Source organism: Solanum lycopersicum, chromosome 2, assembly GCF_036512215.1.
Source record: "Solanum lycopersicum chromosome 2, SLM_r2.1".
NCBI classification, from domain to species: Eukaryota; Viridiplantae; Streptophyta; class Magnoliopsida; order Solanales; family Solanaceae; genus Solanum; species Solanum lycopersicum.
Window position 1 is genome coordinate 71,119,014 of NC_090801.1, and position 13,670 is coordinate 71,132,683.

A 13,670-nucleotide genomic window follows, 5' to 3' on the forward strand; every position below is an offset into this window, starting at 1 on the left:
TTTTCAAACAAAAAATTTTGAAAATCGCTGCCTCAAAAAAAAAAATAATCGCTGCCATGGTAGCGATTTATTTTTTTTTAAAAAAAAAACCATATTTTGCAGAATCGCTGCAGTAGCAGCGATTTTACTTTTTCCGGTGAGTAAATCGTTGTTATTCCAGCGATTTTACCGTTTTGGTTAGTATAAAATTTTATATACTATTTTAAAATTTTTGTTAATATTTTATAACCTTTAGACTCTGAACTCAATATCTTGGTTTGCTTTTGATTTTGGAAAGAGAACGAGTGAATTTCTTTTTGTTATACTTCCTTATGATTTTAATCTAGTTTTTGAAAAGATAATGGCCTAAATAATCCGGACATCTTTCTATAATGAATTTTGTAATATTTAAACTGCGTCCATTATTTATCGTATTTAAAATTTAATTTTAATAAATTCAATCAACATACATAATTTACAGGTGTGAATATTTTATTAGTTAGAAACTGTTTGCATTTTGAATTATACTACAATCACATTGATATCTTAGATTTTATTACAGCTTTTGATATAAATATTCATTGCGAATTAGTATTTAAATCTTTTTGAATAATCTTACTAGCTTTATTTGTATTGTATCATATGTATCTATGGAAACATCATTTTGATCGGCATAAAATTGTAAATAGGCTATGGATGATATCTTTGATCTATTTATTTATCTTTAAAATTGTTTTTAAAATATCAGTTAAATATGTATTTAAAATTTAGTAACACGTCAATAATGATAAAATTAGATTCCTAATATTTAATTTCTTACTATCAAGAATAATTGAAATAATAAACAATAGCTCATAAATATTATTTTAAATTAATAAGCAAAATAAGTAGAACTCAAATTTGAAATCTAAAATTTAGTAGCACCTTGTTTGATATTAACAAGAGACTTATATTAACTGATCACAAGTATTTCATTGTCATATTATTCAAAAGTAAAATAACTTTTCATTGTTATTCTGCATTCAATAGATCCTTATTTTAACTTATACAACATGATATTGACGATAGGCAACTTAAATTTTGAATCCTCACTCTAGCAAAAAGATCTTCAAAGGTCAAAAAGTTCAAAATTACTTCACTTTGAAATTTTGATGATGCTATAAATGAGGTCAAAAGTTCAATATCATACTACTACCTCCGGCCATTCTTGTAAATTGTGGCCATTTGTGAATTTTGTCCAGCCTATTTAATCTGGAAGAGGCCCATCTTCGCATGGTGAGGAACAGGCCCAATCTCATCGACACGTCCGCTGGTGTTTTACAAGATAAGCGGACGAGGTCTCATCCGCTTCAAGTTGAAATTTAGAACCCTAGTTATCGCAGTAAGTGCAAAGGAACGTCCGTTTCGATACCGTTCATCATGGATATGCAAAGTGATTTCGACCGACTCCTCTTTTTCGAGCACGCTCGCAAGACTGCCGAAACTACATATGCTACAGATCCTCTTGATGCCGAGGCACATATATTTTTTTTCATTTTCTTCTATTACTCATAGACAACATATGCATTCTCATGCTCTAACTTGTTATTTAATTGATTGTTGTGTGCGTATTGACTAATTAATCGTGACATTTGTTTCTCACTGATTCGTGCAGAATTTGACAAGATGGGCAGGTGCATTACTGGAATTATCACAATTCCAGTCGGTCAGCGAATCAAAGAAAATGATATCTGGTATTTCTTTCTCTTTCTAGTATCTATCAGAGTTATTGGATTGTTAATTTAATTAATTCTTGTCAAGGAATCAGGGCAATGAATGTGAAGTGGTCTCAGTAGTTTTTAGAACCACTAGTATAGCTATTGACCAACTCTATCCTCCAAGTTAGGCGTAGTTAGATTTGAAGGGATCACTTAACTTTTTTTTGCCTTGGTCTCCTATGATATTCATTCTAACTGCATCTACAGTCAACTGACAGGTGACACCACAAGTGTAACATTTTGAATGACCTATTTATTTCAACACTCTCCCAACAATTTACCAAATTTGGGTTCTCGTATAAATTTCCATATGGATTTGCGAGTGTGAGAAATGACCTGGCACTGAGCTTATATGTAAGAATTTAACGGAAAACCTAAGAAAAGGAGCAGAGGGATGAGACATATTAAACACTTTCGATGCCCTTATATGTAACTAACCAAAGGCATGTTTCATAGCATAGTAGGGATGTTGTCTTTCATGGTTAGTAATCAAACAATTTTGTTATATCACTGAAAGACCATATATTATTTTTGTCACGACCGGAATCTAGACCCCAGACGAGACCGGCGTCGTTGACCTCTCAGAGGTCGCAGACAAGCCTACTTACGTCATTCTTACTTTACATAGATTAATTTTAGCGGAAAATTTGGAATTTTTGATTCTTTAATCATACTTGCTGAACATTCTTAACATTTCGTAATCGTTCATCATCAACCATCTAACCTTTAAGAGATAAGCAACTGAAAGAAATAATTCATTAAATATTAATTGTATATCGGCCAAAATAGCACCAATACAAAGTCTGAACCAAAACAGGAAAGAAACGCTAGTGGAACATGCCCCACTAGCTCAACTCTAAAACTACGCTAGAATGTAAAACAGTAGCATCCTCGAAGGCATAAGGACCTACCAAACTCCGGATGAATGCTGACGTCCAGATAGCTGCAACAAAGAACTTGTAGCTCTACCGTACACCTGTGCCTGCACCTAAAAGTAGATGTTTGTATGGAATTAGTACACACTTGTACTAAGTATGGGTATATGCAAGCACACACCAGGGACATGCATGAGAAAGAATAGCTCTTTCCTAACAACATGATTTTTGGAAGTCAAGTCGGTGGACTTGCTAAAATGAGATTAGGAAGGTTATGCCACGAGAGTGACATGCATCATTATAGTTATTGTATGGCACACAACACATAATATCTTCATATAACACATAACATATAGCACATAGTTTCTTTCATATTGTTCATTCATATACCATGAGACCTTACTATCATAGACTTAACCTTAAGACTTCCCAAAATGAGGGCTCAACATATGGGACCTCAACTAGGGAGCCTTCTTCAGCAAACACAGAGCCTGCTTCATTCATTCGTTCGTATTTCATTTCAATTCATTCATAGGCCAGTGCGAACACCAGCTATACCTAGGATGTAGTTTAAGACTTCCATTGGGTTTGCTGTGCAATGATCAGGAATGACCTAATGTCATTACCTAAATCTAGCTCACCTCTTGATTATCCTATCCTAACACCTTCGGTATCATTCATTTCTTTATATGATTCATTTGAGGCTGGCCTCATTCATTCATTGGGAACTTTAACTTTAACCGACATAGATCATGTGAGCATCATGAAATCCAGTGTCTTCCCCACACCGAAAAGAGGTGGAATCACCGGCCAAAGCGATTCAATAACATGCTAGCGTATATGGGAATTTAACCCCGCCAGATCCCTATAGTGGCAATATAGGTTCAAAGACTAGGAGATGTATGGAGACCCATACCCGGCAAGCCGGACAGTCTCATCTCATGAGAGTTACGTGAACCTCCGCCCTTCCCGAAAGAAGGCATCACCGCTCATAGCTAGCCTATCGGTGCTCAGTATAAAGTTCCATTACATCCAACTCATACATCATGGAAGTTGTCTTCTAGTATGAGGGCATCATAGCTCAATAGATGATTTCTCATCTCATTATTAGTATTAAGTGTTTTAAACTCAATATTTTTCATTAAAGTATTTATAGAGACTGGTCTCTTCATTATCTTACACCCTCATTGATGAATACGTATTGGTAACATTTACTTAGGCTCGTTTGAGATTGCTCTCTCCATATACATTAGCCTCACATCATGATTGTCACCACATTCTTCATTTCATTACGTACATCTTAGGTTCACTTATTTTTTTGAACGTATGTTAAACTTGTGTGTCTATACATACAAGCCATGGGGCTTCGTTTATAGTTCGTTAAGTGATTCTTATTTTCCTAAGATTATGTATTACAAGACTTATGTATCTTGTATATATACCAAGATCTTGATTTTTGATCAAAGTAGATTACATTATTCTTGAATATTTTACTCACGTATGACTTATGTATCAATACGGAGGTTTGGGCACGAGAACCCAAATTTTGAATTATTTGGATATCATTTATATTTTTCATTGATTTTTGTTCTAATATTCATAAATTTAGAACTCTAAGTTAAGTCTCAACATTTTCGTGAAATAATAAATTGTTTTATTTTAATTAGAATTCTAAATTAAATTTCAATCATTTAGATGAAAGAATAATTTTCTAATTTAATTAGAATTCCAATTTAAATCTCAATATTTACATAAAAGAATTAATATTCTATTTTTAATTAAAATTCTAAATTAAATCTCAATATTTACATAAGAGAATTAATTTTTTTAACTTTAATTAGAATTTTAATTTATTATTATTATTATTTTTAATTACATTCGCTTGAATAGGGAGGTTGTGGGTTCGAACCCCCACAGCCCCCTTTATTTTTCTCTTATTTTCGCTGGAAATGGAGGCTGTGAGGTGGTGGGTTCGAACCCCCACAGCCTCACCTTTATTTCCTTAATATTTGTACCCCTCCCTTCAACTCTGAGGTCGTGGGTTCGATCCCCACGCCTCACATCCCTTTTTATTCCTTTTTTTTTTTTCGCGAACTGGGGGTCGTGGGTTCGATCCCCGCCCCCAGCATTCCCTTTTAAATCTTTTTTTTTTTTTTTTTTTTGCGCGTGGCTGGGGTCGCGAGTTCGATCCCTGCCAGCCCCATTTTTTTTTTTTAATTAAGGCATGCTGCAGGGAGGTCCTGGGTTCGATCCCTGCAGGCCTCAAAACTTTTTTTTTTAATTCTTTTGATGTTCAAAAAATTTCCAGATTCTTTTAAAGTCTGTTTTCAAGTTCTGGAAATTTATTCTACGATTTTTCTTCACTTTTTCATCAAGTTTAACATTAATTCTTAGGGAAATTTCATGGTTCATTCATAATGTTTTAATTACACATTATATTTTTTTTTTTATAGATTCGTCTAACCAAGAATTACTCCCTCAATCAAGCCACCTAACATTTCATATGAACTTCACGTCTTACCCCATTTTATTCACGAAAAATATACAATCATATTACATTAAACTTTTGGAGCATTACATAAAGAACCTCATTCACTGTAACATACTTACACATAATTTCAAGAAAAACATGGTTGCCTTTCATACGATTCCAAGTACACAAACATAATCATATTCATCGCGAAAACATAATATACACCTAAATCTACCAGCAATCATACCCAACCTAAAATTCATTGGGAGCTAGTGACAGGGGCATGCAACGGGAAACAGCCTTAGTTTCGAGATGAATAACTTGAATCGTAAGGGGCCTCTTGGGAAAGGAGCCAAGAGAGAAGAAACCCATACCTTAATCGATGTTCAAACTTTAATGTTGCTGCCCGGAAAACTCCTCCAAACCACTCCCAATTCACTTCAACGCACACCTCTCTCGACGAACCTCTCTTAGCCTTGACGTTTTGATTACTTATTTTCTTTTACTTGAAAATTTTTTGTGAGTTTTTCAAGCATGAAAACTGTTGATATTTTTGGCAGAAATAATGTGATGAAGATGGAGAACGTGAGAAAGAGAGTTAAGGAGCGTGAGAGAGAGAGGACTATTTGGATTAGGAGACTAATTCAAAAATCAGTCAAATAATAAATAAATACAAATCTGTTTTTGATTTATTTATTTATTTATTCATTTAAAACGTGAAAGGACAATTACGCCCTTTAAATACTTATTTATTCTTATTTATATAAAAAATTTTTTTTGAATCGTTACAATTTTTGAACTGGCATGTATTACAGATGTTAAAGTTCCGCACTAATAGCTTTAAGACCATACTATTAAGGCATACTCATTTTGTAGAAGGAAATGTTTGAAGGGTGGGTTGAAATCCTGGGCCTTTTTTTTGTAATAAGTTGATGGAACTGAAGATAGTGATAGTATTATCTGTTCTTGTCTTCTAATTGGGAAATATACACTCTCTAGATGCTATCTCAAAGTTAGAAGAGGCTTTGGAGGTTAATCCACAGAAGCATGACGCCATTTGGTGTTTGGGGAATGCATATACATCCCATGGCTTTCTAAATCCCGACGAAGATGAAGCAAAGATTTTTTTCGACAAAGCAGCCCAGTGCTTCCAGCAGGCTGTTGATGCGGTATATTTTTTCTCTATGCTCATTTTGATATTTTTAACGCAGTTTTGGGGCTTACTTTCAACGCTTTGTTTTTGTTAACTGTAGGATCCAGAAAACGAGCTTTATCAGAAATCATTTGAAGTTTCTTCTAAGGTAAAGTTAGTGTTGTTTTTTAGTTGGCCTTTAGTATGTTTAGTGTGTTGAATTCTTGTCACATGTTTAAGTCTTCCCTGGAAGAAGTGCCTTCACAAGTGATTTCCATGTATACTTTGAGGAGCTTTCCTCTTTTTTGTTGATTGTTTGGCACAGTATGCCTTCAATTTTCCTATTATTTTCCTTCACAATAAATAATTTCATCTATCAAAGGAAGTTCTATGTATATATGATTCACCACATGATTGCTCAAAATGTAGTGTTTTGAGGCTTTTCTCTTCCAATCAGCTAACAACACATAATTCATTCTGCTCAGAGTAACATGTTGTATTCTTAATGAAGCATATCCTAATTTTAGATGTTAGCTAGGCCGTAGGCTCACATAATATTAGCAGAAAACATCAAACTAATCGATGCACGTTGAAGAGAAATCTATGAAGTTGGTCTTTCAATGTTATCTTTTTTAAAAAGTCCTTGGCCTAGTTTGGATTTGCCATTTCATCCTATGCAGTGCACATTACTTGACCAATTCATTGAACTCTGGTACGTCGTGCAGTTACATCATACTGATTAGGCATGCTAAATTGTCTGCCCTAAGTATCTTATAAAGAGAAATATCCACCTTAAGTATGATTTAGCTACTACGCATTGTCTTCACATTCAGTAGATACTTTTTTAACCAATGAATTATGATTTGTATACTTTTTTAACCAATGAGTTTGAGTATCAGAACGTTTGTTCTTTTCTTCTCTATTTTTACATTCTGTAAGATTCTTCAGATAGTTCATATGTTCATATTTCTTAGGTGGCGAAGGATTGAAAGAAGTTTGATCTGAGATTTCATTGCATCCTTTTGTGGAATAATGACGTGTTGGATGTTTATTGATATAATTTATATGTTTGTAAATGTCCTTCTAGGTGATTCATACTGCTCTTGGGATTTTGTTTATCATTTATGAGAACCAATTGTCCTTATTAATTATTTTATTATGTATGTATGTCATTTCTGTTTGTTACTTATGTTGTACATTATTTTAGACTTCAGAGTTGCATGCCCAGATTCACAAACAAGGTCCCCTTCAACAAGCCATGGGACCAGGACCATCTACAACAACATCAAGTACAAAGGTATTATACATTTTAATTCCCCCCACCCTGATATATATTTCTATTGATTCATGCTACTTAGTTTGTTTTTTGTAAATCTTACTCTTTTCATTTTCTCTGCGGTGCGGTTGTTTTACAAAGTGCATACTGAGTGCACTACACAATTCCATCTGTGGCCTACAAAATTAAAAACTTTATGCACCCAAGGATGTTAATTTAATGGTCAATGAAGTGGGTTGAGAACCATGAGGTCTCGGGGACAAACGCTTGAGTGAATTTCTTCACATCTGTCCAACCTTGGTGGACAAGCATGGATGGATAGAGTCACCCCTGTTGTTGATGGGAGGTGACATGTATCCCATGAAATTAGTCAGGTGCCTGCAACCTGGCAAGGACACCACTTTTTTTTTAAAAAAAAAATTAAATACGTTGTGTGGAAATTGCCTTCAACATAGTTTGGTGGTAATGTTTCTTTTTTTTTTTTGATTGTTCACATTTTTTTCCATTCTTGTTCTGTTCCTTTGAAGTAACAAAATTCCAAAAGGAAGTTTTTTCCATTCTTGTTCTGTTCCTTTGAAGTAATGAAATTCCAAAATCAAGTGGGCTGGTTTCATTGAACCAAGTTTCACAGAGTCGGAGGACTTGCTTAACCTTTCATTCTTTGTTTGCTCATGCATTCAGGGTGCGAAGAAGAAGAGCAGTGATCTGAAGTATGACGTTTTTGGATGGGTAATACTTGCTGTTGGACTTGTTGCATGGATTGGCTTTGCGAAATCTAATATGCCGCCACCTGCACATCCTCTTCCAAGATAAGGGCCAAAATACAATCTTCTAGGCCAAAATACATGATGTAATTTTTTCCTGCATAAAAATGGCTTTTGGCGATTCAAGCTTTTGCCATATAGATAGGATTTACTGATGTAACATAGTTTGAATTAAGACACTCTTTTGTCCTTTGATTGATACTAGTCATAAAACGATTTTATGAAGCTGTTTTAGAATATGGTGTCTGCTCTCCTAGTTAACTTCTGGCATTTTCGCCCCTCCCTCTTTTACCGGTCATTAATTGGTGGTTGTGACACATCTATGATCTGTTTGGCTTATCAAATTCAGAAATAATTTTGCAGTTAACTTGTGGATGTTTGCCAAGATTGATTAGGTGGGATATGATCTATTGTACTATTTTCCATTTTTCTGATTCAGGATTAAGCCAGATTGAATTGGTTTTAAGTACTGTGCATGTTCGGTAACGAAGACATGAAATTCAATTAAGTTCGGACCAAGTTAGTCAGGCCAAAAAGCGATTCCATTTCCTTCATCTCATTTTGAGTGGATCTTTTTGTTCACCTAAGGAATATTATTTTTTATTCCGATATTGAACTAAATCATGTGGCATATGTGTGGTTGATTTTTCTGATAGTTTATTCATGTGAACGGGATTGTGACTATTCTAAAATGACCACATTAGTTTGTTTTACATATTTTAAGCTCAAATAAAAAGTACTCCCAATAAAACCATTTGTGGAATCCAAATTTCGTTTTTAGGGAAACGGCGTCGTGAAATGAATTTCTTAAGTTGCCCAGCAAACTAACCAACCCACTTTCTCCAGTCTTCTGTCAAGATGATTGTAGGTGTGGAAGAGATGTCATTGGAAGCTAAAGCATTGGGACACTCTGGAATTGCCGGAGCAGTGCCTCTCTCATTCCGTCGCTCTTTTTCTTCATTCCCCACTCGTTTGTCGTTCCACACTGCCGTTCCTCCCCAAACCCGCCGATTCCAATCCTTGGCGGTTATTAAGAGAAGTCCTAAACGCCTCAAATACTCGGCTCCTCGCTTAACTAAGGTTTGAATCTCTCAATTTTAATATGCCCTGTTCCTTGCTTATAGTTAGCAAGTACTCCAACTACGCATGACTTATTACTATTCTCTTTCTTATGTACTAATACTCGAAACGTGGTAGGAAGATGGATTGCTCTATGTTCAAGTTGATCAATTTGGCTCGGATTCTTGGAAGTTGGATCCAGTTGTTGAACTTCTTAAAGGAGGAGCTGTTGGAGTCATTCCCACTGACACTCTGTATGTTTTATTTCTCTTCTTTTTTTATCAATTAGTTTGTGTTTATACCTGAACGGCTTCTCTTGATGGTTAATTATACTTATTACTCTATCCATATTAACAATTTTGGTTCAACTTCTGATTGAGTCATGTAAAAATGAAAATGCTAATATAACCTTCCATGTATCTCCAAGTTTATTTTCTGTTCTACTATTCAATCATTTCGGTATTACTTGATACTAGGACTTGCATATCAATATCTTGTGTTAGGACTTACTCCCTTTTTTCCTTCATACCTCCATTAGTCAAACTAGGTAATCATATTTTACCTTTTCATTCCTTTCCTCAACAATAAAGCCTGAATTTTAGGCTTTTAAATATTATAGACTTTAAGCATCAAACCTACTTCACTTAATGGATTTAAGCTTCGCTGGAAGTGTTGCAACATGGTCATCCGATAATGCAATGTTGTTTTGAGATTAGATAGAGTGAGGTTGACTTTAGTCCGCTAGGGAATATGAGTGATCATCATTTTTTCAATCAGATGGATAGTAAAATGGACATACTGCTGGAAGCCATTCCCAAACAGTGACATTTGGATGATAATCATCACGTTCCAATCACTGCAAGTATAAAGCATCTTAATTCTTTGCAATATGAAGTTGTGTTATATAAAAATGAATTGGAGGAGTATCAATTTGGTTAAGAAGTGTACTTTAAGCCTCGATCAGAATCTTTTATAGCCTGAATTCTGATATTTGACATCTTTCAAACAGGTATGCAATAGTTTGTGATCTGAGCAGTCATTCAGCCATTGAACGTCTTCGTAGGTTAGTTCTACTAAACCTCTCTGGTAGCGTAAATTAATGCTTTACATTTCTTTCTCGGGTCCCTTGATGACAATGTCCATTTCTTTTTTGTTTGTTCTTTTGGCCAGAATAAAAGAGATAGAACCTTCAAAGGCAAGTTGCATTTATGTTGCTGAACTGAACCATTGCATCAGATAAAGCAACCCAGTTGATGCTGGATCTGATTCAATGCCTTTATTTTTTGTTTCCTTCCCTGCCTATGTACCTCCATATTTGTCACTTGTACTGTCCTTTATGCTGTCTTCTTTACGATCTTCTACGATTTTACAGCCCCTAAGTATCATTTGTCGATCTTTCCGCGACATAGATACATATACAACTGGATTTCCCCGTGGTAATGCCCAAGGTCTTACAGACATTTTTCGAGCAGTCAAGCACTGTCTACCTGGTCCTGTAAGTATGTGTAACGTGTTCTATAGACGATTATTGTGCTGAAAATTGTTAACAAATTTTCCGATTTAGATTTTTAATAAATCTGGTATACGTATGTCGGGAGTGTAGGAAGTCTAGTGATACCCTAGAGTCGAATTTCTTCATCAGGTTTTGCGCTATGTGGTATGATAGTTTCTTTTGCTACTTAAATTCCTTGTTGGTTGTCGACTTACTTCATGCTTATTTTTTCCTTTATTCTTTACGTGCGGGGTGGGTGGGTGGGGTGGGGGTGCATGAGGTGACTTTAAGATTGTTTGACTCATTAAATCTTTGACATTTTGGGTACCCAGGTCTGAGTAGTCCTGTAGATATCTTGATACTGATAATGTACCTAAACTATTAATCACCTGTGTGGCAGTACACTTTCATCTTAACTGCTAGCAAACAGCTACCAAAACAATGCACGAGATACGGGTCTGCAACTTCCAAATATGCTTCAAGGAAAAATGTTGGTGTTCGTATACCTGATGATCCTGTCTGTCAAGCAATTCTAGAAAAGTTGGATAGACCTCTAATATCCACAAGGTATTCTGACATCCTAGCATAGGGAAAATGAGTAAACTGATTCTTCCACAGTTTTACTTCTGTTTTGGGCTTACATACCTAATGATAGTTTTTGCTTTGGTTCAGCGTCAAGTCACCAAAGGAGGATGAGTGGATACTGGATCCCGTCATTATTGCTGATGTATATGGTCCAGAGGTACTATTCCACTAAAGGTTTGGCTGCTTTAGAGATCTTTTGGCACTTGCAATTTGCAAGCAACTCCATCCCCTTGTTTTTTGCATTTAGAGATCAACAAATTTTTGTAATTTTCTTTGTGTTATATGTCTCTTACATATGGATCTCTTATTGCTGCAACTCGTAAATTGGATATGCTTAATTCTTTTAATTCAGCTCCATTTCTTGTACATGTTTTTCTTTTGTCTCAGATCTATATGTGTATATTTGGTGTCCTACATGTTTTGCTTGGTCAGTGCCCTGTCCTATTATGGTGGATTGAATTTCTCTCTCTTTTCTTCTTTGGTTATGTTAGGGACTTGATTTTGTTGTTGATGCGGGTGTTCGAGTGGCTGATCCGTCTACTGTAGTTGATATGACTGAAAGTGCTCCTAGAATTATACGGCAGGGAAAGGTAAATCAGTAGTGTGTTTTTGGGACCTAATGTCTAGCATTCTGTTTGCCTACATGATTGCATATGTTTTAAATTAGTGAAAGCGGGCTAACAATTTTCTATGTATTCGGTATTCCAATTAGGTAAGTATGGTGACTGATAGCTGATTCAGAGTGCATACGCATAATATCCAATGAATTATGTGTCAAATTAGAGTCTAATACACATAGCCTGATAGCTCTTTATAATGAAAAAATCCTTGCTGCCTCTTATAGCTGCATAAGCACCTTCATCAGCGACAATTGCACTCGGGTTGGTTTTCTGTATTGTATAAGAGTCTGGCAGTACGTAAAAACTGTAATTTAGACAAAAGTTGCCAAAGAGATGACAATAGAAGAATGCTGCTGACTTTTGCTGTACATGATTTTGTTTCCCAGATGCAGAGACTTGCTTAAGCAACCACATCAAAATTTTCAAAGTAAATTAAATACTAAACTGGTATGTGTGGTGAAGAAATAATTAAACTGGATTGTAGAAGAGCGTCCCAATACCTGAGATACATCATGTTGAAAGGAGAAAACTGCTTAAGTATGTACCAGCAAGCATTAGTACTGAGTTGCTGTGTCAGAAGGATGCAAGGTTCATGAAACGGTTAAAATGCAGTTAGGAAACATATCATATAGACGCAATTGCGACAAGCTTAAGTGGAGATTCCAGATACCAGTTTATGCATTGTAGGAGAAATAACATGACTGGAAATTTATGGCATATTGCTCTTTAAAAAGGGATTTGCTTAAAAATAATGATCAGAAAATAGAACATGGCCGACTGGTTTCTGTCTTTGATCCATTTTTGTATTTATAATAAATCTATGATTGATTTGTTTACTGGTAAGGTGAATAAGTTAATAACCATGGATCAACTTTTTCTCTCTTCTCTCCTGTCAATTCTCTGAATTAGAATGTCTGCATTTATATGATGATCCTCTTTTGTTTTGCTTGTTTACATTTGTTCAGGGTCCTAAGCAGCCTTGGATGATAGCGGAAGATGATGATTCTCCTGTAGATGAATAGAATCCGTTGTTGCCGCTGTTTAAGTAAGAAGTACTGCTTAAAATGTACACTTCCTCAAGCCAGAGCTCTTGTACAGCGCACAGATAAGATGGTGAATCCCTCGCTTGATCTTGAACAGTCTTTTAGTCTTCATTAGTGTAGATTGCTGTAAATACTTAACGTGGTAAATCAAGAATCACATGTAATATTTTGCTTGTGTAAACTTTAAAGCATGTTATGATCACTCTCTCTTATTCTTGCCCTATGGTAATTTCTATTGCGTTTCTCCTGCAAGCTCCTTCATGAAAACCGTGGAAGCCTTGTCCTGCCAGAGCGCCATGCCTCTATTTTCTTTCTCGTCCGTAGTGAAGAGAGAAGTCTCTGATCAATTGGTTTCAATTATTTTAACTCTTCCTGATCAATTCAAAGGTTGAAATAACTCATGTTTGATGTTTTCTAACAATCAAGTTGGTTGTGATTAAAGGAATTAATTTAATATTTTCCTAAAGTAATTCTTACAGGTAACAGTAATATACTGTCTTCTTTTTCCTACTTTGGGCACTACTCCTGTATATTTCAAGTGGAGAAGGAAGCTTGATTGGTTTATATGTTGTATATATAATAGAATAATCTTTTATCCGTTTGAGTAACGAAACA

At 35.3% G+C, this 13,670-nt stretch overlaps 2 protein-coding genes across 5 annotated transcripts; both read left to right on the top strand.

Moving 5' to 3' along the window:
- Positions 1-1,172: 1,172 nt before the first annotated feature.
- LOC101268045 (mitochondrial import receptor subunit TOM20) lies at positions 1,173-8,493 on the top strand. 2 transcript variants are annotated; one of them, XM_004231730.4, is made up of 6 exons: positions 1,173-1,494; positions 1,634-1,712; positions 6,084-6,253; positions 6,338-6,385; positions 7,424-7,513; positions 8,174-8,493. In XM_004231730.4, the coding sequence occupies exons 1-6, from the start codon at positions 1,399-1,401 to the stop codon at positions 8,303-8,305; spliced, it is 615 nt and encodes a 204-aa protein (XP_004231778.1). In that variant the 5' UTR covers positions 1,173-1,398; the 3' UTR covers positions 8,306-8,493. The 2 variants fall into 2 exon arrangements, with proteins under 2 accessions (XP_004231778.1, XP_025885508.1); XM_026029723.2 differs by having other exon boundaries at positions 1,253-1,494; positions 7,431-7,513.
- Positions 8,494-8,937: 444 nt separating this feature from the next.
- Positions 8,938-13,284, top strand: LOC101267463 (uncharacterized). Of its 3 annotated transcripts, none has more exons than XR_003245793.2 (9): positions 8,938-9,336; positions 9,454-9,569; positions 10,325-10,378; positions 10,486-10,510; positions 10,688-10,810; positions 11,208-11,374; positions 11,480-11,566; positions 11,884-11,982; positions 12,978-13,284. XR_003245793.2 is itself a non-coding variant. In XM_004231728.4 (9 exons), exons 1-9 carry the CDS (start codon positions 9,115-9,117, stop codon positions 13,032-13,034), a joined length of 933 nt encoding a protein of 310 aa, XP_004231776.1. In that variant the 5' UTR covers positions 8,938-9,114; the 3' UTR covers positions 13,035-13,284. The 3 variants fall into 3 exon arrangements, 2 of the variants coding, with proteins under 2 accessions (XP_004231776.1, XP_010315911.1); XM_004231728.4 differs by having other exon boundaries at positions 11,480-11,549; XM_010317609.3 differs by lacking the exon at positions 10,688-10,810 and having other exon boundaries at positions 11,480-11,549.
- The last annotated feature ends 386 nt before the right edge of the window (positions 13,285-13,670 follow it).

Excerpts from the sequence above, each read along its gene's own strand:
- LOC101268045 (XM_004231730.4), top strand. The coding sequence starts at position 1,399 with ATGGATATGCAAAGTGATTTCGACCGACTCCTCTTTTTCGAGCACGCT. Across the intron at positions 1,713-6,083 it reads ATCAAAGAAAATGATATCTG|ATGCTATCTCAAAGTTAGAA; the intron begins GTATTTCTTTCT and ends TACACTCTCTAG. Across the intron at positions 7,514-8,173 it reads CAACAACATCAAGTACAAAG|GGTGCGAAGAAGAAGAGCAG; the intron begins GTATTATACATT and ends TCATGCATTCAG.
- LOC101267463 (XM_004231728.4), top strand. The coding sequence starts at position 9,115 with ATGATTGTAGGTGTGGAAGAGATGTCATTGGAAGCTAAAGCATTGGGA. Across the intron at positions 9,570-10,324 it reads GTCATTCCCACTGACACTCT|GTATGCAATAGTTTGTGATC; the intron begins GTATGTTTTATT and ends TCTTTCAAACAG. Across the intron at positions 11,983-12,977 it reads GAATTATACGGCAGGGAAAG|GGTCCTAAGCAGCCTTGGAT; the intron begins GTAAATCAGTAG and ends ACATTTGTTCAG.